This window comes from Diospyros lotus, chromosome 11 (genome assembly GCF_014633365.1).
Source record: "Diospyros lotus cultivar Yz01 chromosome 11, ASM1463336v1, whole genome shotgun sequence".
NCBI lineage: Eukaryota > Viridiplantae > Streptophyta > Magnoliopsida > Ericales > Ebenaceae > Diospyros > Diospyros lotus.
Genome location: NC_068348.1, coordinates 21,174,739 through 21,200,947, shown reverse-complemented (window position 1 = coordinate 21,200,947; position 26,209 = coordinate 21,174,739). Strand labels below are relative to the sequence as shown.

The window sequence follows — 26,209 nt, the reverse complement described above, 5'->3', positions numbered from 1 at the left end:
ATGTTGAATATTGAAAATGACTTTTCCTTACTTTTCGCACTTTTATATAAGATACACGTAATTATTTCTTATTTTTATATAATTTATATTTTAAATAAAATTATTATTTTGCTCAACAAAATCAAACAAACCCCTATATCATGGAACAAACCTGATGCGGAGAGAAGAACATTTATATATTTTAAAACTGACATATTTTTTATATATTTAAATTGACATGTAAAATTAAAATTTATTTATTTATTTATTTAATTTATAATAAAAAATTTAGAGGAAAGGTGTAGGCCTGACCCCCCTACACGCCCCTCTTGTATGTGTACGTTGGACAAATTCGATATAGACAAGAGAATATTTTTGTATTTTAAAACTCGACATGTCTTTTATGTATTTAGATTGACGTGTAAAATTAAAATTTATTTATTTATTTTATGATAAAAAAAATTTAATCATTAATTTTTGAATGTTTAACTAAATTTAGGTAAATGCGATATCCCATAAATCATGCACTATAAAAATAATAACCAAATGATGGATGGATGGATGGACATGCCCAAAACATTTTATTGCTTGGTAGCCACACTAGCCAAGCCAATGTGGGGAACATGACCCCAAATAGGAGTGGTTGCCCTTAAGGCATAGATTAATTGGTAAAAGACGAATTTGTTAGGGTGTTATTTTTTGGGTTCTCGGATCTCGTGTTCGAATTCTGGTCATGAGATAATTCAGTAAATAAGGAGTGATTCTAAAAATAAAAAATACTTGTCGCCCTCACATTTGCAGTTGTGCTAGGGGTCAAAACTTGCTGCTAGATTTCCTAATTTACCTCTCCTACTAGAATCGCGGGGCCAAGCAACGGGGGCGCGAGTGATGACGCGCAATCTAAAAAAAAAAAGACAGCGATTATAGATTATTTTGTATTTTTTTTAGATGAAAAGGAAACCCTAAAAATATGGCTAACCAAAGAAATTTTAGATTGAATATTTGATCATTCATTACTCTTGAATATCCCTTTCCATGGCCTCGCCATCGTCGCTTCTCCTCTCCCTTCCCATGGGGTCAATCGATTCGATTCGATTTTTTACCGATAGAGATTTGGTTTGGTTATTTCTCTCAAGATTTTCAGTTATTTAATTTGGTTCAGTTATTAACTTTAATTCGGTTTGATTATTTCTCCCAAAAATCTCAGTTATTCAATTCAATTTTTTTGATATTATTAATTGAAAAATCAAATCGAACCAACAACCTAACCCATTTTATTAAGTTTGGTTCAGTTCGATTTTTTAACAAGAATTTTGGTTTGATTTTCGATTTTGTTATAACATTTCAGTTATTTTAGTTAGTTTAGACGAATCAGTCGATTCGGTTAGGTTATATACCTCAGTTCGATTCAATTCGATTCGATTAATAATTTTCAGTCAATTTAATTCAATTATAATCAATCGCACACCCTAATTAAGATCTTCTTAGTTACATCTTAAACTCCATTTACGATTAAAGTATGAATCTTGAAACCACTAGCATAATAAAAGTTAAAGGTCGAATGAAGTGGTTTTGAGGTTAAAAAAAAAAACAAATTAATGGCTGCTGTTTTACTTTAATCCAAAGCAGAATCAGAAAGGTGCATTTAGTGGTCATTTCTTAATTAATGTAATGAATAATAAATATTAAAGAGTCACAAACACATTCTCTTTATACAGTTTGGATGATCCATAAGCCATAGCTTCTGGGTTAAATCAACTCTTATTTAATGGAATTAGTATTAATAATCCGACAAGAATGGACCAAAAGACAAGGGAAGGAGGACTATGTTGGGTTTTTTAAGCCAATGTTTGTTGTTTGTTGTTTAGTGGTTGGGCTCACATGCTAACATCTACTTTCATTGGATGGCTAGCAAGTGGATCTAACCCAAACAAAATGCCCCAATTATTTCATTACTCTGTCAACTTTACATTCAAAGAAGTTTTTTTTTTTTTTTTTTCTCTCACGAGCATCACTCAATAATAAAATACGTAAAGTTTCACAAAACATATCAAAGATTAAATTTTTGTGTTAGCATTTGTCCTATATGAAGACTTGAATTGAATGTTCTTCTCTGTTAACTGCCTCCATACCTAGTTGAATGAGACCATACAGTAAACATTCCCACCTCATAATTAAATGAGTCCGCATCACCAGCTAATTTCGGACACCAATACACAAGAAAATTGTGTTACTTCAAGTTAGAGGATTGATTATACAATCACAACTAATAACAAATTATTAATCCTCTTAGTCATGTGATTTGATATTAACGTCACGTTCGGTGCGTCGTTCAACCAACAACCACACACACATTTACTATAAGTATCTCAGGTTTTATGACATGTGACTCAATAATATTTATCATTAGTATTTCATACTGATCAAAGTAATAAACTTATATGATAGTTCGTACTTGCTTAATTAAAATCTCCATTTAAAGAATTAAATAACTAGGAAGAATTTAAGATTTCTTATGCTAAATAATTTCGTCATCATATCTTTATTACGTTAAGAATGAGATCTCCAATAAGAAGTCTACGGACTCATTTATACTAAATTGGAGAGTCATGAATGAAGATAAATTGTCATTTTATTATGTACAAGAACATATCAAAATGTTGATTTAAATGTCAGAAAGATTATCTAAGAGAGGTGAATTGGATGTTTTGACGACTTTTACAAATTATGATAAAAATATCTTAAGAATATATGATGCAGTAAAGTTATTTGAAGAAAGTAATTATCTGAAACTAAAAAACAGGTGCAACAACAGATAAAGTAAATGCATGTGCAGAATATAGGATTTTTCACGATAATTAATCTTGAGAAGACTTTAGACAAATTATAAATTTGTATATGAAAATATTAATTCGAGGATGTATGCATAAACTTAAATAATAAAGGATTTTGAAAACATTTTGTATTGATAGAAATTAGCTCAAAATACGCAAAGTAAATGCATGTATGCATTAAGAGTTTACATGTGCAATTGAAAACTTTTGTATATGCAATTGAAAACAATGTTTGAAAAGCTTTTTATGAAAATAATAAAAACTAGAACAAAGAAGTTTGCTAATGGAAATTTCATGTAAATACACAGTACAAATTAAGATTAATGTGTTATGAATAGGAAATGAGAGATATACATGAGAAGTTTATAAAATAGTTATGAAGATGCAAAAGTATATGTCTTTTAAGATGATTCCAATTAAGAAAATATTTTAATAGCAGTTAAAAAAATTATGCATTAAGTTGTATTTATGAATGAAAAACATATGCATAGTAGATAAAGAATAAAGATGTCAAAATATAAGGTTGCGTTCTTTTTACTTTTCAATTTTCAGTTTTCTGTTTTGGTAGTCTATTTTTAGAAAATTAAAAACGCGTTCTCTTTATCATTTTGAAAAACTATTTTTCAAAATATAAAATTAAAAAATGTGTTCTCTTTGAAATTTTGAAAATAATTTTTTAATGATATTTTATTCAATAAATTTGATTATTCAGTAAATTAGAAATATTTAATGTTAATATAATATTAAAAAATATATACATTTTAAAGTTAATGATTTTATAATATTTTTTCCCATTACAATAATAAAATATGAATAAATAAATAAATGTGTTTTAAGTTTAGAGTTTGTTTTGGATGAAAACACTCAAAATAACTTTTTGTTGTTTTGAGTTTTCTTTATTTTTTTTTTGTTTTCAAAAATGCATTTTTGAAAATAACAAAGAGAACACCTTTTTCATTATTTTAGAAAATCGAAAACTAAAAATGACTTGAAAACAGCAAAAAGTACGCAGCCTAAATAACAAGAAGAAGACAACATGAATGCAATAATTTTAGAGTTCTTCGGCTAGCTACATAGTCCACTACCTTAACTCCTCACCATGGATTTTAAAAGCATCCACTAAATATATTAACTTTTAGGGTTTAACTATAACCCATACACAGTTTTTACAAACTCAACTAAAACCTCCACTTTTACAGGCTAAATAGGAATCCCAACTTTTACAGGCTAAGTAGTAATCTCCACTTTTATAGGTTAAGTAGGAATCTTCACTTTTGCAGGCTGAGTAGGAACCTTTACTTTTCACAGGCTAAGCAGTAACATTTTACATAAGGCTTTTTTACCAAGACATTGCTTTTCAAAGACGCAAGTATAACCTCTTACAAGTTTACACAAAATGTGTGCAAGGATTTCTCAAGATAAAAATATAAAATAATATAAAGATATCACTTTTCTCTTCGACAAAAAAGAGTGATGGAAAAAAGAAACAAGAATCATAACAACAATAACATACCTATTACTTGTACAGTGGAAGTTTAATCATAATAGTTACCTGTTACTTGCACAACGGAAGTTTAATCACAATAGTTGTATCACTAGTCACATGTGAATTCACAAAATGGAAATCACTCTTGAGTCATAACCTAAGCCTAAAAACCTTTAGGGGAAATCTGAGAAAAAACTCTTTTGTAACCAACTCTAACGTTCATTTTTTACAATTGTGAGAGAAAACTATTTTATATGCAGTTTATGAGAAAAACTGTCATTTTCTATTTTTTTCACATATGGAGGGAGTGGGCAGTTTTCTACAGTTATCGCCGGATCCATTGTTATTTGAATCCAAAACCATTTATTATCGCTGAATCCATTGTTATTTGAATCCAAAACCCTTTATGGGCGACCCGACTCGAATCCTAGACTTGGATCTGTATCCAGTTCTCCAACAAAGAGTTTGAAAGAATGAATGAATTCAACACTTAACTCTCTTATACATATTTGATCTAAAAAGATATATGTAATATCTTGTATTTGCATAAGGTTGCCACGTAATTTCGAGGAGCTTGGGATACCGAAAAGTGGGTTTGATAGTAAAATAAATCGTCGAATCAGCTGTAGGAAATGTCCTAAGGCTGAGATTTCAAAGAAAAATTGTATGTTATTGCTAAGCATCCCAAGATAGGATTTTTAGTATCAAAAGAAATTGGATTGGAGTTAATTTTTGATACAGCTTCAGTTCGGGCTGAAAACTAAATTGCTGGTAGGGAACGCCTAGGAATTTAGATGTTTAAAAGAAAGGTATATTAGATTATAGTTGTTTTTAATAAAAGATATTATAGTTTATGATGTTAAAAAAAAAACCAGAATTGCAGCGAGAGGTGTGGTTGCCATAGATGCCACCGTCCGTCAAATCAGCAAGCAGGGCATGAGCGAGCCTGACATGGACGTGGGGGTGGTCTCTAGCTCACGTTACCCCTTGTGATTGGTTGAGAGAGGCTCGGATTTCGCTATAAATAGCTGAGTTTTGGTCGAGGGTTTGCATCAAAGATTTTACTTCGGATTTCTCACATTTAGGAGCGAATTAGAGGTCGGGGATAAGGGGCTTTTGTTCCCCGGGTTGTGAGAAGCAATTCTGGAAAATTTGAGAGTTTTTGGAGTAGTATAGGAGGTGTTTTCGCATATATATATATATTCTGCCGCCTATATATATATACATATTGTGTGAGTGTTTAAATCGGGTTTTAGAGTGATCGATTGAAGGATCTAATAAGGGGCTTTGGTCGCGAGGCTATGGGCAACTAGTCTGAAAATTTTCGTGTCAATCGGAGTTCGAATCAGAGGTTAATTTGGTTTGCCGGAGTTCGGTGGCAGACGGCTTGGGCGGACTGTCGAAGGGCTTTCGGTGGTGTTTTCAAACAAAGAAGAGTACCATTGGAATCGACTAAGGGAGAGGAGCAGTCTGGTGTTGTTGGTTCGATTTTTCTGTGTGCCGTCGCCTGAAAAGATGATCGGAGGTAATTTTTTTTTTAAATGCTGAAAATATAGAAAATTCTAGAAAAAATAGAATTAAAGGAAATAAAATTCTGAAAAAATATCTAGAAATTTAAGAAAAATGAATAGTTTATTTTGATGAATTTTTATCTTGGAAATTTCTTGAGGAGATAATTATTTGGATTTTTGAAAGGAAATGTAAATGGAAAATAAATATGAGAAATTTTTATAAAATTATGAGAAACTTCCAGAAGGATAAGGAATTTATTTTATGAGTTTTGGTTATTTTTCATGGAGGATATTCGAAGGAAATCAAGGAGAAATAAATTTTTTCAAGGAAAAGTAATTATGGAAATTGGAGAAAATAGGAGAAAAATCTGAAAAATTTCTAGAAAATTCTAGAGGCTTATAAATATTGTTTTATGAATTTTTTTTGAGAAAAATTTGAAAAAATGCATGAAGAGATATTTACTTGAAATTATCGAGAGAAAAATCGGAAGAAATTAGAGAAAATTTATGAGAAAATTGAGAAAATAGATATTGATTTTCCTTTGAATACATATGATATCTAGGGTATCGTTGAGGCTGGAAGTTGAACTATAGAGCGCTTGACACGAGAATCAAGGTTGGGCACGCATTTTGAGGAATCTTGAACTTAGCCCCAAGGTGGTGGTTCTATCAAAAAAAACTTGTTTGTGGCATGTGAATGGTTTACTGTGAGTTGTTCAATCCAATTCTTGTGTATATTCTTGTTACTTTTGATCACTTTTGATTTATCGTGAGCGGTTGGTTTCGTGCGATGGTTCGTCCAAACGATTATTTACACATGCATTGAATTTCGTATGATAAATTGCACACATTGAAATGTTGATTTTATGTTATGCACGTTATGATTTTCAACATTGGCATGTTATGTGTTGTCCATGTGAGACGGGTTGTTAACTTGTGACGTGGCCCTTGAGTGACAGCACTCGGGATGCGTGCCGAGGATTAATGCTATGTGACCCACTTGAAACGGGGCTGAGACGGACTACACCCTATGGTACTCAAGTGGCGGGGCTGAGAGTGGACACCACCCCGGTTGTTCGCTCAAGTGGCGGAGTTGAGAGTGGACACCACCCCAGGTTCCTTTGAGCAATAGCATTAATACCGAGGTGTCGTTGATTCTGGGGATAATGCTGATGTGATACTCTTGGGGCTAGGATTGCGTTGGGTTTTAGAATGCTTTTGAGTAGGAGCGTAATGCTTAACAATGATAATGGGGTGATTCTCGGGTTCATATGTCGATGTTGTCCCTCTTAAATAGGATTCTCTTTGCCAATAGGTCGATGTGGTCATGTCACCTTTAGAGAGATTGCATTTTCCCTTGTTAGTGCTAAGTGTTATGTGGGATTCTCTTAAGCTGGGGCATGTCAGGATTTGTCAGTTTTATATATGATTTTGCATATCTTCATGAAAATGTTTTTGAACTCTCACTTAGATGATTCAACATCTAATTTGTACTATGTCCCTAGAATATTCAAATGTTCTAGGTGAAAGCAGTGACGCCAAGGGAAAGGATGTCGTCGAGATGTAGCTATTATGTTTAGTTTCCGTAGGTCTTTGTCTATGATTATGATGTTCAGAGGTTATGTAATATTTTGATATTTTCATGTGAAACATCGATCTGGTTATTTAACTATGAAAGGAATTTATCGATTATATCATTGAGGTTTCAATCCTTGCTTTTGCTGATGTGATTGTTAATACCTGTCTTAGTCTGTTAATTTTTAAATTTTGATATGCTAAGAATGTATAATCGGGATTGTCGAGAAATGATTATGATGAGGGTATGTATATCGAGGAACTTATGTCGTGTGTATGATGTTGAAAAAAAAAAAATTCCCGAAATCTCGAGGTAATGCGCGTTCTAGTAAGACGGGGCATTACAGTTGGTATAAAAACAAACTAGCAAAAGTCCCGATTGGAGACTTAGGGGTACTAGTGAAAATTGAGAATGACCGTGTCAGTAATGATTAGTTTGATTTGACGTAATCTAGCTATCAAGTTAGGTTTGTAAATAGGTAATATAAATCATTGAGGTTCGAGAATTAGAATGATTTGGTATTTACCATGGATCCTAGGGAAATGAGAAACCTAGGATGGTTCGGTTAGTGTTATTGAAAATAGAGTCTAAGGATTCTGATGATTGAGGTTACCTCTAAGAAAGTGTTGGTGTTTTCCTTTTTCAAATGGTGAAAACTCGAAGAATCACGGATCTGAATGAACGAGATGAGGAAAATGGTGGTAGCAATCATTGGGGTTGCTCCGTGAGTCATGCCAGGAGCAGTCGCCGTAGTTGCTCTACGAATTCCGCTACGAGTAATCACCGTAGTCGTTCGACGAATCGTGTCGCGAGCGATGGACGACAAGAAGAGCGATCAAGTCCTAGTAAGAGTGGACTTGACCAAGTGGAAAGGATTCTAGAGAATATGCTGACTTGCGTAGCAGGAAACGAGATGCCAAGGCGCACCCCCCATGTGCTGGATTAGTATCGCCGGCAAAGACCCCCGGTATTTAGAGGAAAAGGGAGAGATGACCCTAGTGCAGCTGAGTACTGGATGGAGCAAACCGAGAAGCTGCTCCAGCATCTGCAATGTAGTGATGAGGAGAAGGTCAACTATGCCACATTCATGCTAAAAGAAGAAGCTGGAAGATGGTGGCAATCGATTAAGAAGGCCCTGCAAAGGACACCCAGGCAAGCAGCGCAGGATCCAAAGCCGAGACAAGATCAGCCGATAACCTGGGAAGCATTCAAAAAAGTTTTCAATGCTAAGTACTTTCCCCAAAGTTAGAAGGAAGAAAAGACTTGGGAGTTTATGAAATTAAGGCAGATGGAAGAAATGTTAGTATCCTAGTACGATGTCAAATTTTCCCAACTGATCAGATACGTGCCTATGTACAAAACTGACGTGAGGCAGAAGGCACAGAAATTTGTGGGTGGATTAAAGGTGGATCTACAACAAGCTCTCAGCTCATGTACTATCAGCACTTACAATGAGGCGCTGAACAGGGCTCTGACCATCGAGATGAACCTATTACGTGTAGGACTGATAAGATCTGATGAAAAGAAAAGAGATTCGAAAGGCACAGAGCATAAGTCAGGGGGGAAAAATTTCAAAGATAGTAAACCGTGTCCTCGATGCAATAAAGAACACCCAGGAAGAAATTGTTCTCAAGGGTATATCACGTGTTTTTCATGCGGCAGAAAAGGACATAAAGAGAATGACTGCCCTAAGAATAAAGAGGCACATCTGATTGGGAATCGAATGGGGATCACATGCTACTCGTGCAATCAACCCGGTCACTACACTAGTGAATGTCCAAAAAGACAAAAGATGGATCAGCCCGGGAAAATAAACATGACGCCAGGACCTCGTACCGAACGAGTCTATTGCCTAGCAAGAGAGAACGAAGAGGTCTTCCCTGGCTTGGCAAGAGATGACGAAGAAACCTATCTGACAATGACCAAAGGTATGTCAATTTTAATTCAGATTGATTTTTGATGCATCCATGATCATGGCATATACATTGGCTTGGTTAGTGCTAAGTGTTATGTGAGATTCACTTAGGCTGGGGTATGTCAAGATTTGTTGGTTTTATATATGATTTTTCATATCTTCATGAAAATGTTTTTGAACTCTTACTTAGATGATTCAGCATCTAATTTGGACTATGTGATGGATGTCCTAGTCCTTGGAAGGTGATTAACGCCTTGCTATTACGGAATAGAATGAGGAAATCAGAATATTTAAGAAATAAAAGTCTCTTTGTATTATTTACTTGATGATTACAAATGAGCCCGACAACCCTTTATATAGTGGTTGTACGTGACCCTTCAAAGAGATACAACTTATAAATAAAAGTACATGATTGCTGGAAATGAAAATATGCAACCATTGGCGTTGGCAGTTATGGGCGGTTGCTGGCAATAGGTGCCTGGGTTGGCTAGCAATGGGCGTGCTTCTGTGGCCGCGCGCCTGTCATGGGCCTTGCTGGCCTTGCACGGTGCTGCTTGGCACAGATAGCCAATCTCCGGGTGCCCCTGTTAGCGCCTATGCCTTTATCATGCGAACTGCACCAAGACAAGTGGTCTCGGCCGGTCCTACATGCGACATTAAGGCCTGGCCTGTGGCGGGCGCTTCTGGTGCTGGCGTGGCTTGTGCACCAGACTGCAACAAGTGTCGGGCTGTGGCAGACTGCGGTCAATTGTTGGCACGGTGGGAACCTCGACTATAGTGGCTACAACTTGTGGGTTCAACATTCCCCGCCCCATGTGAACCATCTTGTCTTTAAGATGTAAGTAGGGAAATTGGTAGGCAAGATACTCGGTTGACTTCCAAGTAGCCTCATCGGGTGCCATGTTCTCCCATTGCACCAGGGCCTCCGGTATCTTCTTGCGATTCTTCTTAACCACTTGATAGTCTAGGACCCTTAAGGGCTAGACTAGCAATGTAGTGTCTTCATTAAGCTCAGGCAAATCGTGCACAACATCGGTGAGATGGCCCACCTTGGCTTTGAGTTGTGACACATGAAAGAGTGGATGCACACGTGTGTCTGCCGGCAAGTCTAACTTGTAGGCAATTGGCCCAATCTTCTTGAGGATTTTATAAGGTCCATAGTACCGGTAGCCCAATTTCATCTTTGCAACAAGAGTCACACTCTTCTACCTTCGTGGTCGGAGTTTAACATAAACTATGTCGCCTTCTTGAAATTGCCTATCTTGCCTCCCTTGGTCATAGTAATTCTTCATACGGGTTTGTGCTTTGACCAAGTTGGTTTTTAACTCGTCTAGGAGTTCATCACGCTCCACCAGCACTTGATCCACAGTGTTCATGAGGGATTGGTTGGGCGCATATGAGACAAGTGTTGGGGGAGTCCGCCTATAAACGGCTTCAAATGGTGTCCGTCCCAACGACTAATGGTATGAAGTGTTGTACCAATATTCTTCTCACGCTATACGATCAGCCCATGTGTGGGGATTGCTTTGTGAAAAGCAACGAAGGTACTGCTCCAATGTTCTGTTGGTGACCTCCGTTTGGCCGTCAGTTTGTGGGTGGTAAGAGGAACTAGCAGAAAGCTCAGTCCCTAACATCTTGAACAATTCTTTCTAGAAATAGCTGGTGAAGATTCGGTCCCTGTCGGTGATGATAGTGCGTGGCAGGCCATGTAGCCGAACCACTGTTTGCATGAACACTCAAGCCACGGATTGGGCTGTGAACGGGTGAACCAGAGGAATGAAATGAGCATATTTGCTCAATCGGTCCACCACGACTAGAATAGAGGAAAATCCTTGGGATTTTGGCAGCCCCTCTACGAAGTCCATTGTTAAATCCTCCCAGATTTGTTCAAGCATGGGCAAAGGTTGCAGCAATCTGCCAAAGCGTGTAGAGTCACTCTTAGCGCTCTGGCAAGTGTTGCACTCAGCCACGTGCCTGGCTATCTGTTGCTTCACGCCTTCCCAATAGAAGAGGCGGTTTAGTCTTTGCCAAGTGCGGTAACTTCCCGAATGGCCTTTTTCCCTTGAATTGTGAAAATGTCGGATAAGAGTGATCCTTAGATCCTGCACGTCTAGCACATATGCTCGTCCCTTGTACAGTAAAAGGCCATTTCGCAATTCATAATCATCAGGGGAAGTACCTTCTTCAATGGCTTGTATTAATTCCTAGCTTTGCTGGTCAGTTGTGAGTGCATCTCGTATCTGCTACCAAATGGCCCATGTAGGGCCTGTGATGGGTAACAGTTGTGGCCCATCTTCCCATCGAGACAAGGCATTAGCCACCTTGTTTTAGGCACCCGGTCGGTACACAATCTCATAATCAAAGCCCATCAGCTTTGCCACCCATTTTTGTTGGTCGGGTGTTAAAACCCGTTGCTCCAATAAGTACCGCACTGGCTGCTGGTCAATAACAATCTTGAAAAGTTGCCCCAATAGATATGGACACCATATTCGGACCGCTTCAATGATGGCTAGCATCTCTTTGGCATATGCGGACCACATTGCTTTGGTTGGCCCAAGGGCCTTGCTGAGGTAGGCCACTGGACGGTCTCGTTGAACTAGCACCGCACCAATGCCAATGTTGCTGGCGTCCGTATGCACTTCAAATGGTTGGGAAAAATCTAGCATAGCCAAGATAGGGGTGCATGTCATGGCTTGCTTGAGTGCTGTGAAAGCTTGGTCTGCTTCATCTATCCACTGAAAGTTGCACTTCTTGAGCAATTGCGTTAACGGCTTGGTAATGATCCCATAGTGCCGCACAAATTTGCGATAGTAGCTTGTGAGTCCCAAGAAACCTCGTAGTTGAGTAATGTTGGTGGGCTGCGGCCAAGACTGCATGGCAGCAATCTTGCATGTGTCCACCTTAACACTTTCTAGACAGATCCAATGCCCCAAATACTCCACCTCGGTTTGGCCGAAAACGCACTTGGATAGTTTAATGCAAAAGTGGGCTTGGGCCAGTATAATGAGTGCTTCTCACAAATGCTGTAGATGTTGTGCCCGTGTCTTGGAATAAATTAATATGTCATAAAAAAATACCAAGACAAACTTACGAAGCACTGGCTGGAAAATCTAACTCATTGCCGTTTGAAATGTCGATGGCGCATTGCATAGTCCGAACGGCATAACAAGGTACTCGTAATTGCCATGATGGGTTCGGAAGGCTGTCTTGTGGATGTCTTGTGGGTTCATGCAGATTTGATGGTATCCTGCTTGCAGGTCCAACTTTGAAAAGATGGTTGCGCCTCCCAGCTCATCCAACATGTCATCAATTGAGGGAATGGGGAATCGATCTTTTATTGTGGCCTTGTTTACGGCGCGGTAATCAGTACAAAAACTCCATGTACCGTCTTTCTTCTTGACGAGTAGAACTGGTGAAGAGAAATGACTCGTGCTCTGTAAGCACCCCCGCCCGGATATCCCAACCGCCCGGTCTATCCGAACGAGAGCGCCTACATAAGAGAAGAGAAACAAACACAAGACAAAAATACCCTGACATGCATACTTACGAAAAATACAACAGCGGAAGCAAAACAATATACATGCACGCCTACAAGTACCCTGCTGGAACAGTAGTCAATGAGCATATAAAAATATACAGACACCTGTGCCAACGATAAAAGATACAAGGAACAACCGGGCACAGTAAAAAATGAGAGTCAGAACTCTTAACAAAACATCAGAGAAAACGGGGGCAGCTAACTGTACACCCTACCGACACGGCTGGCTGCTAGATAGCGCGGTCCTCGCCATCGACCTTTGCTTTACCCTTACCTGGAATGATGGAAAGCAAGGTGAGTCGCAAGACTCAGCAAGTTTATATGAAAAGGAAGGCTGTAAACGAAACAGAAGAGGAGATTACCCCAAATATAAACCCACATGTACACACAAGTCATGTGACGCAACAACGCAACAGTGCCGCATAATAAAACATATACCGGTCCTTGGGGCCCACATAAAACACCTGGCACCCAAGTCTCACACCAACCTACCGCTGCCCTAAAAGGCAACATAAATCACCACAAACCTGTGCGCATTGTCCCGGGTCGGTACTCCCGTCACCCGTATACCTGTCGGTACTCCCGACAGCCGAGCCAAAGGCTCCCTCGGAACGGTACTCCCGTCCGAGAACTAATAACTACCAGTAACCATGCAATGTATATAAAATGCAAGGCGTAATGAGCACCAACGTGATACAAGGCGCCCATACATCCAGGCATCAGGCCATGCTCCGCCCACGTAGTAAATCACACGCGATGCATATGCCCGTGCTGGATGCAACCTGACCAATCTAAAATGTCCGTGATCAAGCATAACCAAATCATGATGATCCCATCATGCAGCCCGAACCCATGTGCATACCAAACCATGCAACAAAAATAAAATAATCAGGCATGCTATAATCACATAACGGTAGAGTAGGTTAGCAGTGCCTGACACCGATCAGCGGTTAGTGACCAGGAGAGACCATCTGACGGCCTAAAATAGACCATACAACAGTCTCACCGTCACCGAACGGCTAACCCTTGCTCCCACTGCCCAATCGCTCTAGCCAATAAATAACCGAAAATCCATAATAATACCCGACAGCTAAGAACCTAGCCTAGGGTGAGTACGACATCATTCCCATAGGATTGGGGGTGATACAAACCCCTGTAGGCAACCAACGAATATTAACAACCAAATCCAATGAAGGGAGGTCAAATAAATTGACATTGAAAGAATCGACAATGAGGGTATAAAGAACTTGCCTTTCTGGAGATAACCTTAGGCTCAATTTGACCAAACACGGTCAAAGTTATACAAACTGCAATATTCCAATTATTGACAAAATTAATAAAATTGGGCTCCAAATAAAATTTCAACCGCAGAGAATATTAATTACTAGTTTAATTATATACCTGGATAATTAAATCAGGGATTAAACGGAGTTTAATCCAATTTTTGAAGCTCAAAATTCTCAATTTCTCCCACGAGCTGCTGCTGCTTTTCTGCAATTTTCCTTACTGCTTGCTGTTCAAATTCACGCCCGAAATCGGGCTAAATTGCGGCAAAAAACGAGTGGGGAGAGAGGCGCCACGTGGCAGCACGCGGCAGGCCGCTGGGGGAGGCCACCGCCTCCTTCGAAACGACGCCGTTTTGACGCCTATGGTTGAATTAAATCAGCCAAAATTTCCCCTCCTCGCGCGCAGCACCCGCAATTCGATCCCTCATCCGCTTCCTGGCCGCCTCGCGCGCGAACCGCCCGCGCCCACGCTCGCATCTAATCTATATATGACTTAGGTTATATTTAATGTGATTTTTGCCCCTTTCTGCGAATCACGCCAGCACCCCTAAACTTCCATTATATTACACTCTAACCCCCTATTATAATTACAGAAATGACCGAACTTTCTAAAAATCACACAACTTGATTTATTTTAATTTTTTTATTTTTTCCAGAAATTCCTAAATAACAAAATTAATTACCTTAATTTCTTATTTCCTTAAAATCACATAATTTAATTTTATTTAACCACCACAAATTATTTTAATAATTCTTTTAAATCCAATTACCCCAAAATTAATTTAATTACCATATACGAGCGTTACATGCTCGGTCGTATGAGATTCTAGTTGAGCATTTCTTTCACTTGCTTCTCTATTTCATCTTTTTAGTGGTGGGCGTACCTGTATGGGGGTACATTAATGGGCTGCTACTCATCTATGAGGGGAATGCGATGATCACAAGCCCTGCTTGGTGGTAGAGTGGTAGGTTCTTGTAAGATTGAGGGAAAATCTGCAAGTACTTCTTAAATGTCTGTTGCTATTTCTTCCCTCTGTGGGTTGGTTGTTGCTGGAAAATCATCTTGTCTGCGAGGTTGGGTGGCCACTTGAATTACATAGCATTCACTACCCGTTCGGACCAACTTCTGGATTTTGTTTTCTCTGACCGCACGATTGTGTCCAGGTTGCATTGATAAGCATACCTGTCAACCTCCAAGTGTGAACTCCATAGCGAGTCGCTTGTAGTCGAACGCCACTTTGCCCAATTGGGATAGCCACTGTACACCCAATACGATGTCGACCCCTGCCAGTGGTATGGCATGCAGGTCCACCATCACTGTAATGTGTTGGATCTTCAGGCTTACGGCTTTACATTGCTGGGTGCATGTTAGCTTGTCATCGCTAGCCACACGCACTTGAAAAGCGTCTATGCGGGTAATCGGGATCTGTAGCCTTTGGGCGGTCTTTGTGCTGATAAAGTTATGTGTTGACCCGTTATCAATAAGCAGGCTAACTTCTTTGTTGCGCAACCAGGCTGTGATGCGCATGGTTTGTGGCCCGGATGAACCAGCCAAAGCATGTAGAGATACTTCTGGTTGTTCTTCAACATCTGTTTCAATGCCTTCTGTAGGCTAGTATGGAGGCATGTCAGGCTATGACTCTTCCTTGTCCCATTCTTGTGGGTGTTCACATTCGATCAGAAATGCTTGGGCCTTCTTGCACTTATGACCCGGAGTAAATTTTTCGTTACAATTAAAACATAGGCCTTGCTCGTGTCGTTTCTGCATTTCTTCCCATGAGAATCGTTGTACGCCTGGGGGGATAGTCTTGCTGGACATGGCTTGTGGCGGGGGGGTACCTTCGACTTGTACCCGCTAGTGCTTGCGGCCACGGCAGGGCCTTTGTAGGCATAAGTCTTGCGCATGGACTGCAATTGCTCGTCTTTTAACTTTGCTATCTCAATAGCATGCCATAAGTGGGTGGGCCTGTGCAACTTAACTTTTGTTGCCAATTCTGGCTTTAGGCCTCCCACGAATGCCCTTATTAATGCCTTTTCTGGCCAGTCCCTTACTTGTGTTGTGACTCTCTCGAATTCTTTTTGGTAATCTCTAAGGGATCCATGTTGCTGCATTTTTTATAGTGCTTCCTCATAATCCATGTATCCAGTAGGCCCGAATCTGGTGTGAACTTCTTACTCAAAGTCTTTCCATCGGATGGTTTTGCCTTGACTCTCATAGGTACGTGAGAGCCATTGCCACCAATGATTTTCCTCGCCTTCCAAGAAATAGGCAGCATATTCCACCTTTTCTTGGCTGGTAATATCTTGTGTCTTAAAAAATTGGTTGGCGCGACTAAGCCAAGAAATTGGATATTCACCACTAAATGTAGGGAATTGCAGTCGTGGCTTGAAAACAGATTGATTGTGGCCAAAATGGTTCATTTCATCTTTCCTTTCGTCTTCCCTTTCATCATCCCCAGAGTCACCCTTAAATTTAGAGGCATACCCCTGGCTAACAGAACCACAAGATTGCTGTCTACAGGATGATCTATTTATACTTCGCCTTGATGATTGCTGCTTCTCTTGCTGTTGCTCCATCAAAAGCGTGAGTTTCTGCAATTGTTGTTCCACCTTTGAGAACCTCGTATCCATGGTTTCGGCCATGTTTTCTAAGGTCTCGATGCATTCACGGTGTGTCGGTACTCCAGCCATTGTTGGTTGGTTGGTTGAAAAATGATAAAACTTTGGAGAATGTCTTCCAAGAAGTTGGGTTGCCTCTCAACGAAAGCACCAATTATGGATGCCCTAGTCCTCGGAAGGTGATTAACGCCTTGCTATTACGGAATAGGAGGAGGAAATCAGAATATTTAAGAAATAAAGGTCTCTTTGTATTATTTACTTGATGATTACAAATGAGTTCGACAACCCTTTATATAGTGGTTGTACGTGACCCTTCAAAGAGATACAACTTATAAATAAAAGTACATGACTGCTGGAAATGAAAATATGCAACCATTGGCGTTGGCAGTTATGGGCGGTTGCTGGAAATGGGTGCTTGGGTTGGCTAGCAGTGGGCGTGCTTCTGTGGCCGCGTGCTTGTCATGGGCTTTGCTGGCCCTGCACGGTGCTGCTTGGCGCAAATGGCTTGTCTTTGGGTGCCCCTGCTAGCACCTGCGCCTTTGTCATGCGGACTGCACCAAGATAAGTGGCCTCGGCTGGCCCTGCATGCGGCATTAAGGCCTGGCCTGTGGTGGGCGCTTCCAGTGCTAGCGTGGCTTGCGCATCAGACTGCAACAAGTGTTGGGCTGTGGTAGTCGCTTGTGGCAGACTACGGTCAATTGTTGGCACGGTGGGAACCTCGACTGTAGTGGCTGCAACTTGTGGGTTCAACACTATATCCTTGGAATATTCAAACGTTCCAGGTGAAAGCAATGGCGTCAAGGGAAAGGATGTCGTCGAGATGTACCTGTTATGTTTAGTTTTCGTAAGTCTTTGTCTATGATTACGATGTTCAGAGGTTATGTAATATTTTGATATTTTCATGTGAAACATTGATTTGGTTATTTAACTGTGAAAGGAATTTATCGATTATATATCATTGATGTTTCGATTCTTGTTTCTACTGATGTGATTGTTAATACCTGTCTTAGTTTGTTAATTTTTAAATTTTGATATGCTGAGAAGGTATAATCAGGATTGTCGGGAAATGATTATAATGAGGGTATATATATCGATGAACTTATGTCATGTGTGTATGATGTTGAAAAATATATATATATATATATTCCCAAAATCTCGAGGTAATGCACGTTCTAGGAAGACGGGGCGTTACAATATACATGTAATCTCACCAGATATTAGTTTGGAAGTGAAAAGGTGTGAATATGAAAAATGCTCACTTTAAGCATTTGTTATAGGTCAGGAAAGGATTGGACATGCGATGGTTAGATTGGCTTTCTATTACTTGATCAGCAATAGCCATCTTTTCTATCACTTACAGCCATGGCATTAGTATCAACTTCTTTAATGCTCTTGGCCTTTTATAGAAGTTTGAGACTTAAGAAGAATGGCGTGGAAACCTGCACATACTCATATCTTTTTTTATTTGACTAATAATAGTCAAATTTGTTAAAAACCATATGCATATTATAAAGATAAGCATTAAGCATACTATACACATTTATATTTCTATTATTCTTTTATTAGAGAATACAGTTAGATGACTTGGAATAAAGAAATAAAGCTCCAATGGTTAAAACTATTCTCTTTTTTGTTTTCTAAGTAATAGCTATAAAATTTGAAATCAGATGTCAGTTATTCGACTAAGCCCTAGAGGTATTCGATTGAACATTTCATTTAATCGATTATATAAAAACTTCACTCGAGTAAAACCAAATCATTATTTGACTGAATGCAAGCTACAAAGACTTTTCATTAACCACTCGACTACTAGGTTAAGCTTACTTTACTAACAGAATTATATATTCGAGTACAAATAACTGATACTTGATTAAAATTAAGCACATAAACTTAGCCAAATTTCATTCAATCTTTACTCGATTAAAACATATAGATAATTGATTATAAAAATACATTAGTCGATTAAGAGAAAGATATACTCGACTAATGAGATAATTGGACTATTTAATAGCAGAAATATACTTGATTGATTTTGGAAATATAGAGTTTATAAAAATTACTCGAGTAGAAAATCTTAATAGTCGATTGAAAGAAAGTTTTACTAAATCACATAATCGACTGATTTGAAAGACACATAAAGCAATACTGAACTGAAAATATGCTCAGATTTTAATATGTATAAAGATACTTGATTATAGTTTTAAAGAAATAGATTTTATATAACATATACTCAAATAGGTTTTTATGATACTCCATTATATTAAAAATTCTACTGAGTAATACTCAATTGATTCAAAATTTATTTTTAGATTAAAGGCAAGTGTAGAAGTTTTAAAAGAACTAGTGTTCACCCATGCGATGCACGGGAGGTGTAATCACAATAAATTTAAAAATTAAATTTTAATTAATATTAAAAAATTTATATATTAGTTTTGAAAATGTAATATCTTAAATTTTAATTAGTATTGGAAACTCATGCATTGGTTTTGCATTAAATTAAAGGTAGTGATTGATTAATTATTAAAATAAAATTATTTATTATATTATATATTTATTTATAAATATAAATTAAAACTTCTAAATGTGAGGAAACATAGATTTTTCAATGTTAATTAAAAATTCATTTGAAATTTAATTTCTGCAGTGATAACAAAACTTTAAAAATATAAATTTTGACTTATTTTTCTTTTACTATGTATTAATGTTCTTGCATAGTTTTGCAAATGTGATATGTTAAATCTTAATTAACATTGAAAAATTCATATATTAATATTTTTTTAATAATTAAGAAATTAATAAAAATAATATTATAAATATTTTTGATTAATAATATTTATAAAAAAATATTTATTTTTAATTTATTGAGAAATTATATATCTATACATGACTTAATTAATAATTTAAATTGTCTATTCAAATTTCCTATTAATAATATTTATTTAATTGATAATGAAAATTTTCAAGATACTTTATAGGAGATCTCCGATTACTTTGGAATAATAAATACTAAATGCAAATTATTTTTATTTTATACATGTGAAGAATTTTTTATGACTTAATTAATAGTTTAATTTGTTTATTCATATTCTTCAAAAATAATATTTATTTTAGATTGATTGAGGGATTAATTGAGGAATTAATCAAAAATAATATTAATAATATTGGTAAAAAATAATATTTATTTTTAATTAATTGATGAGAAGATTAATCGAGTTTAAAATTAAGTTATAAATAAATATTATAGATAGTATTCGAAACTCATGCTTAATTTTTTAATTTAATTACTATATTTAATTTATTGAAAAATACAAGCATTTAATAACTGTTACTTTTTTGTAATTAATGCAAGTTTTGGGAGGAAAAATTCTTTTACAAACTATCCTACTTATATATATATATATATATATATATATATAATGCTTGAATACTTTGCGTTCAAGAGCTTCCAAAAATACATATACTTAGCTTACAAAAGACTTTTATATTTAAGCTGATTTTTCAAAATATTTTCTCAAATATTTAACATCAAGCTCGATCATTACAGAACCATATTTTTTTGTTTTGAAGAATATAAGAATATACGAGTTTAAAGTTCTCTAATTTAAATTAAAATATTTTTATAAGATTCATGCTCCTTGATCAACCAAAACTAATATTTAGTTGTTTTGAAAGACATATATAAATATATGGGTATGAAGGTTTTCAACATGCATATACAAAATGTTTTGAAAATCATTAATAAACTAAATTTATTAAAAATATATTTTTTTATAAATAATTTTATCCATAAATTAAAATACAAATTTCTTAACAATGTTATTTAAATCTTGTTATGGGTATTTCCCGCATTATTTCTTATTGGCTGGGCATGACCCAACAGACCTGCCTAATTGCTCAAAGTCCAATAGGCTTAAAGCTGAACTCCTCAGAATAAGATCACACTTCGCTGAAATCGAGATCAGACCGCGGAACCAGGCGAGCTCTAGCGAGCTCCTAGGCCCAACCAAGCGAGCTCCCAGCTCGCTGACCTAACCCTTTAGCTCGCATAATAATAAAACCACGAAACAACCGGAGGCCGAAACTCATCTACTTTATCCAAAACAAACCAAACCCCTGGTAATACGGAGCCTCACTCCCAATTTTGGGGAATTGATAAAGACATTTTGTCTCTATGATGTTATTTTCCACTTTTGGATCTTATGCAATTGTAAACACCCCTCACGATAAATATGGGTCAAAATACTATTGTAAAAAAAAAAAAAAAAAACCTATTAATAACATATTGTTATTCTGTCGGAATAACTAGAGAGCAGTCGTGGAGTAGGCATCATTCTAGGCGAACCACGTAAAATTTTCATGCATATTATTAAAATGAATTAAACAATACTATATTTTTACTTAAAATGAATTTAGTTAAATCCTAATTTCTAAAAATTTATTATCTCTTGTTCTAACTCTGAACTATGACCCATATAATGTGAGACCACACAAATATCAATAAGACTATAAACTTAGATCTCAAAAAAATTAATTTAACTCCTTACTTATGTGATGGTAGTGGCAGCTTTTATTTTTTAATTTGCCAAATTTAAAAGAGTGGGGTTTACCTTTTTCCTCTATAAAATTGGCTACGAAATGGGTCAAAGCCATCTTCTTAGGGCCCATCTTATTTCCAGTGATACAACTATATTTTTACTTTCATGCTTTCTTCATTCAGCCTCTTTGAACCACCATCTTTGCGTGTCTTTGGGGGATTTTTTATTATAATTTTTTATACCTAAAAGTTGATGCTTTCTTTCTTCATTGACGTCAAAATAAAATATATTATAATGAAAAATAAGATAAAATATATTTTGTAAGCAAAAAATATCTTCCTAAAATACATTATTTTGACAGATTTATTTTATAAATAAATACAAAAATGGAGCACATGATAATAATAATAATAAGATACCCCATTTAATAATTAATTTAGAATGACCGTCTTTGTGTAACCCTTGTTGTTCTTGTCCTTAATTTTGACAGAGAAAGTAAATCGCAAAGCGTGAGAATTTGTCTCATTACATAGAGTGAGTATCGAACTCACAATCTATCAGTACAAACTCGATATATCATTTGTCTGGCCGTTCGACTTATACTCTAAAAAATTATTTAATAATTAACGTAGGAAGGAGACATTCGAGAAACGAATATTATTTTATGTAAAATTGTTGGGTTTTGTGTTGTGTTAACCAACCTACTCAATTCACAGCTCCTCCACGTCATCCAATTTTTTCAATTCAAACCAACTCACATTATCATTCTTCTAATAAAACTCTATTATAAACTAATAAGTAGTAGTATATTCTTTTCGCGTTTGAAGTTTCCCTTTTTATTTATTTAATTATCTATTGGTTTCACTTTTTTCTCTTCATTGGTTAGGTAATTTGGTTCGTTGGCGATGGACTCTTCTGCCATTGATTGAGCTTCGAGTATTCCTGCTCCTCGTCCTCCTCCTCGTTGTCGTCGTCGTCGTGCTGCTCCGACCGATCAGTGATGGCATCTTCCTCCTCTTGCTTCAGCCTCGTCTCCCTGTACTCCAGCTACATCAGCCGTTGCCTCTCCGTCGCCGGCCTTTCCTCCCAAACCATCGACATCGACGACCAAACCACCATCCAATTCTGGGGCCCTAAATCCCCCTCCAACTCCAATTCCAATTCCGATTCCAATTCAGCCCTAGCTAAACCGGCTCTGGTTCTGATCCACGGCTTCGGCCCCGAGGCCTTGTGGCAATGGCGCCTCCAGGCCTCGTTCTTCGCCCGTCGCAACTTCGCCGTTTACATCCCCAACCTCGTCTTCTTCGGCGGTTCCACCACCAGGTCGCCGGACCGCTCGGAGGTTTTTCAGGCGATCTCGGTGGGGAAACTGCTGGAGAGGCTCGGAATTGAGAGGTACTCCGTCGCCGGTACGAGCTACGGCGGATTCGTGGCCTACCACATGGCGAGGATGTGGCCGGAGAGGGTTGAGAGGGTGGTGATCGCCAGCTCCGGAGTTAACATGAAGCGGAGAGACAACGAGGAGCTGGTGAGCAGAGCAAAACTCCAGAAAGTTGAGGACCTGATGCTGCCCGGCACGGCGGCGCAGTTAAGGACGCTGGTCTCTCTGGCGATTTTCCGGCCGCCGCGTCTTATGCCGGATTTCTTCTTGAATGATATCCTTCGTGTAAGTAAGAAATTTTGATTGCCATGGATTCGTTAGTCGCGAGATACTCTGCCTCCCCATCAATTTTTTTTTTTTTTTTTTTGTTTACCCACTGTTATGGGCGTCCTAACTCTTCGGCCTCACTCACAATATCAACAAGAGAGCTGAATCAAAAACCTAGCAATCAAGTTTCGATCCCAAACATACTTGCTAATGTGAGGACGGAATATCCATCTCTAGATTGCCCCTAAGTGTTAGGCTGGGGTACCCTTGCATCAATTTTTGTGTAGACTCAATGTACTATTAGTAGGGATTATAGATTTAAAAAAAAACAAATAATAGCTGATTTATTAAGTTAAATACTTATTATTTTTTTATTCATTTATGGTATCTGAGTTTCGTCTAATTAATCTCTAATAACGAATAATCTTTTCCCTGATGTACCCTCAGACAAATTCGGACAAATTCGAACATAAATACAATTTATATACAATTAAAATTAAATATTTAGTGTAATTCATTCAAAATTTAAATGACATGGTCATAGTAGTGTTTTATGATGTCCCGGTTGGTTTCTTCTTTTTGCTTTGTTTGTCTCTACTAGTTGGCTTGGCTTTATGATGTTAATTATGAGACTGAACATGAACGATCACATAATCCTCCTCATTCATTATGTGGTTGCAGAAGCTCTACTCGGAGAACAGGAAGGAGAAGATGGAACTCCTGCACGGACTGACCATCGGAAGGGACAACACAGTAGAATTAAGCCCTCTCCGGCCGGTAAGATATATATATATATATATATATAATTAAGAGTCTCAACTGTGTTATCTGACCAAGACTGATCATTTGGTGTAGGACGTGTTGATTGTGTGGGGCGAGCAGGACCAGATTTTTCCACTGGAGAAAGCTACGGAGCTGAAGCAGTACGTATTGAGTAATCCCTCTCTCCACCTTCCCCACAACCATACAATTAAATTATTTGAGTTAGTTTACCATTAATACTTGTCGCTACGTTACCATTCCATGTATTGCACCTTATTAGTCAGTGCGTGGCATTTGATTTTTTGGGTACGAGTCCTCCAGTGGGTAGCAGGGAGGGTGGTTGAATTCAAAGGAAATTAATAATTAATAATAATAATAATAACAATAATGTTAAATGTGGATGTGGGTGTGACGGTGAGTGCACATGCAGGGTGCTGGGAGAGAAGGCGAAGCTGGAAGTGATAAAGATGGCGTCGCATTTGCCCCAGATCGAGCAACCCGCACGCTTCAACCACATTCTCGACACTTTCTTATGTGGCTCCTCCTCCTGCTGCTGATCCTTATATATGATCATCAATTACGTCTCAATTTATTTATATTATTTTTATTTATGTATAGAAGGAAAAGAAGAAGAAGAGGGCAAGTAAGTGGTTTTGTTAGGTTTGAACTTAAGATTAATAATTAATAATATTAGTATAGAATGGCCCGCCCCAGTTACAAGGCTCCTTGTCATCTCAGTTACATGTATGATTAGAGCTGAGAAAGATAGAAAATAGAGGACGAATTATCGTCCTCCTTCTAGTTCTTGCTATAATTTTATATATCTTTCATCACCTGTATAGTCAACAAATACAACAAAATTGTCTCTAGGGGCGGAGCTCAGTGATTGATGTACACGAAAGGTTTTTCACCCACACATTTGCAGTGTTTTTGTGTTCGACTCTTGACCGCTATGAACTTCTTAATTTATCTCATCTAACATCTTTTGAGGTTGGGCGACGGAGATATTTACAAATGGGCGTCATCCCAACAAATGGATGAAAATTAAAAAAAATGTATGAAAATTGTGTTAATGAACGACAAGTAAATATATAAATTTGGAAACACTATTTTAGTGATTTTATTAGAGATGTAAATAGACGTAGGAATAGGAGTGCTCACTCATTTATCTCTTTTATATATTTATTCTAATAAATTTTTAAATAAGTCTTATTTTTATATTTTAATTTTAAAAAATGGTTAATTGGGATACATTGCCATCCCTAAATGGCTCATTCAATTAACCACCTCATTCAAAATAAAAATAAATATACAAATGGGATATAAATATATAGATATAAATTTTATTTACAAATTTATTAAAGCATCCATACAAATGAGTTAATTGAGTCCATTTACATCTCAATTTTTTTAGATAGCGTTTGTTAACCAAAATATAGATAGGAAAATGTGGAATATGGAAAGCATTCCGGACAAAAGTATTTTTTATTGTATTTGTTAAATTTTTTGAAAAAAAATCATATGATTTTTTAGCTTGAACTTTTAAAATAAATTTATCTCTTCTTCCTTCGGATAACTTATCTTAAAATTTACAGACAAATTATCTTAATAGAGACTTATTTTACTGATTTTAACAAATGTTAAAAACTAAAATTTGTATAATCCAAACACATCCCAAACTCCCATAATAAAGAGCAATCAAACAATTAGTTTTCAGGCATTTAATATGGGGCAATGGTAATTAAATTCAATTTAATTGCTTGGCTAACAAGAGAACTATAAATAGAGCATGAAATAGCAAGTGGATAGGCAAATGAATAAGTGAAGTGCTCAAGCTAGTCTTTCCATCTCTCAAGTGTTTTTAAGCTTTTATCTTTTACTTTCAAAGGCAAAGTGTAATCCTTGTAATATTTGTTTTAGTCTGAATCTTCATCTTTGAGCTTCATTGTAACTAAGAGAACTATCTCTTAGATTCTCTATTGATTGTAAAGTTATTGTCATATTGCCTAACTTGTAAGCTAGAGGGTCTATCGAGTTATGGGAAAGTCAAGGCAAAGATAGGATAGCATGTGGATGCATGGGAATGAAGGATTAAGACCATTATATGGCTTATGGAAGTCTATTTTTGTTGTATTGATTTGTGTTGTAATAAGCACCATGAGTGGGTGCAAAAAATATTATTTTTCTTTAGTTGTGTAAGTTTTTGTGGTAGAAGAAAATGGGTACTTTTGATGTATGTTGTGGAATCATCAAGAGTTTTGTGTAAACTTTATTTATGGAAAAATGGAGGCAAAATTGTATAATTGTGAAGTATATTTATTGTATTTGTATTTTAGAAATTTTGGGTTAGAAAGCCCATAAGAAAAAAAAAAAAAAAAAAGAAAAAGAGTGGTGGAAGGCAACAGTGGGGCCACTAGGTGGCCTGCAGAAGGCCACAATGGTTGCAAACGTTGGGGCGCAAGCACTCGGGCGTGTGGCATACGCGCACGGCTCGTGGCCAGCGCACTATGTGGCCCGTAA

The 26,209-nt window shown here is 37.1% G+C and overlaps 1 protein-coding gene across 2 annotated transcripts; it reads left to right on the top strand.

Annotated features, from left to right (window-relative positions):
* The first annotated feature begins 22,054 nt into the window (after positions 1 to 22,054).
* LOC127812612 (uncharacterized) lies at positions 22,055 to 24,629 on the top strand. Of its 2 annotated transcripts, none has more exons than XM_052353048.1 (4): positions 22,055 to 22,945; positions 23,609 to 23,704; positions 23,783 to 23,861; positions 24,120 to 24,629. In XM_052353048.1, the coding sequence occupies exons 1-4, from the start codon at positions 22,280 to 22,282 to the stop codon at positions 24,149 to 24,151; spliced, it is 873 nt and encodes a 290-aa protein (XP_052209008.1). In that variant the 5' UTR covers positions 22,055 to 22,279; the 3' UTR covers positions 24,152 to 24,629. The 2 variants fall into 2 exon arrangements, with proteins under 2 accessions (XP_052209008.1, XP_052209006.1); XM_052353046.1 differs by having other exon boundaries at positions 22,059 to 22,945; positions 23,783 to 23,850.
* Positions 24,630 to 26,209: the final 1,580 nt, after the last annotated feature.

Coding starts and splice junctions, on each gene's coding strand:
- LOC127812612 (XM_052353046.1), top strand. CDS start 22,280: ATGGCATCTTCCTCCTCTTGCTTCAGCCTCGTCTCCCTGTACTCCAGC. Junction 23,705..23,782: donor AATTAAGCCCTCTCCGGCCG/GTAAGATATATA, acceptor CATTTGGTGTAG/GACGTGTTGATTGTGTGGGG. Junction 23,851..24,119: donor AAAGCTACGGAGCTGAAGCA/GTACGTATTGAG, acceptor GTGCACATGCAG/GGTGCTGGGAGAGAAGGCGA.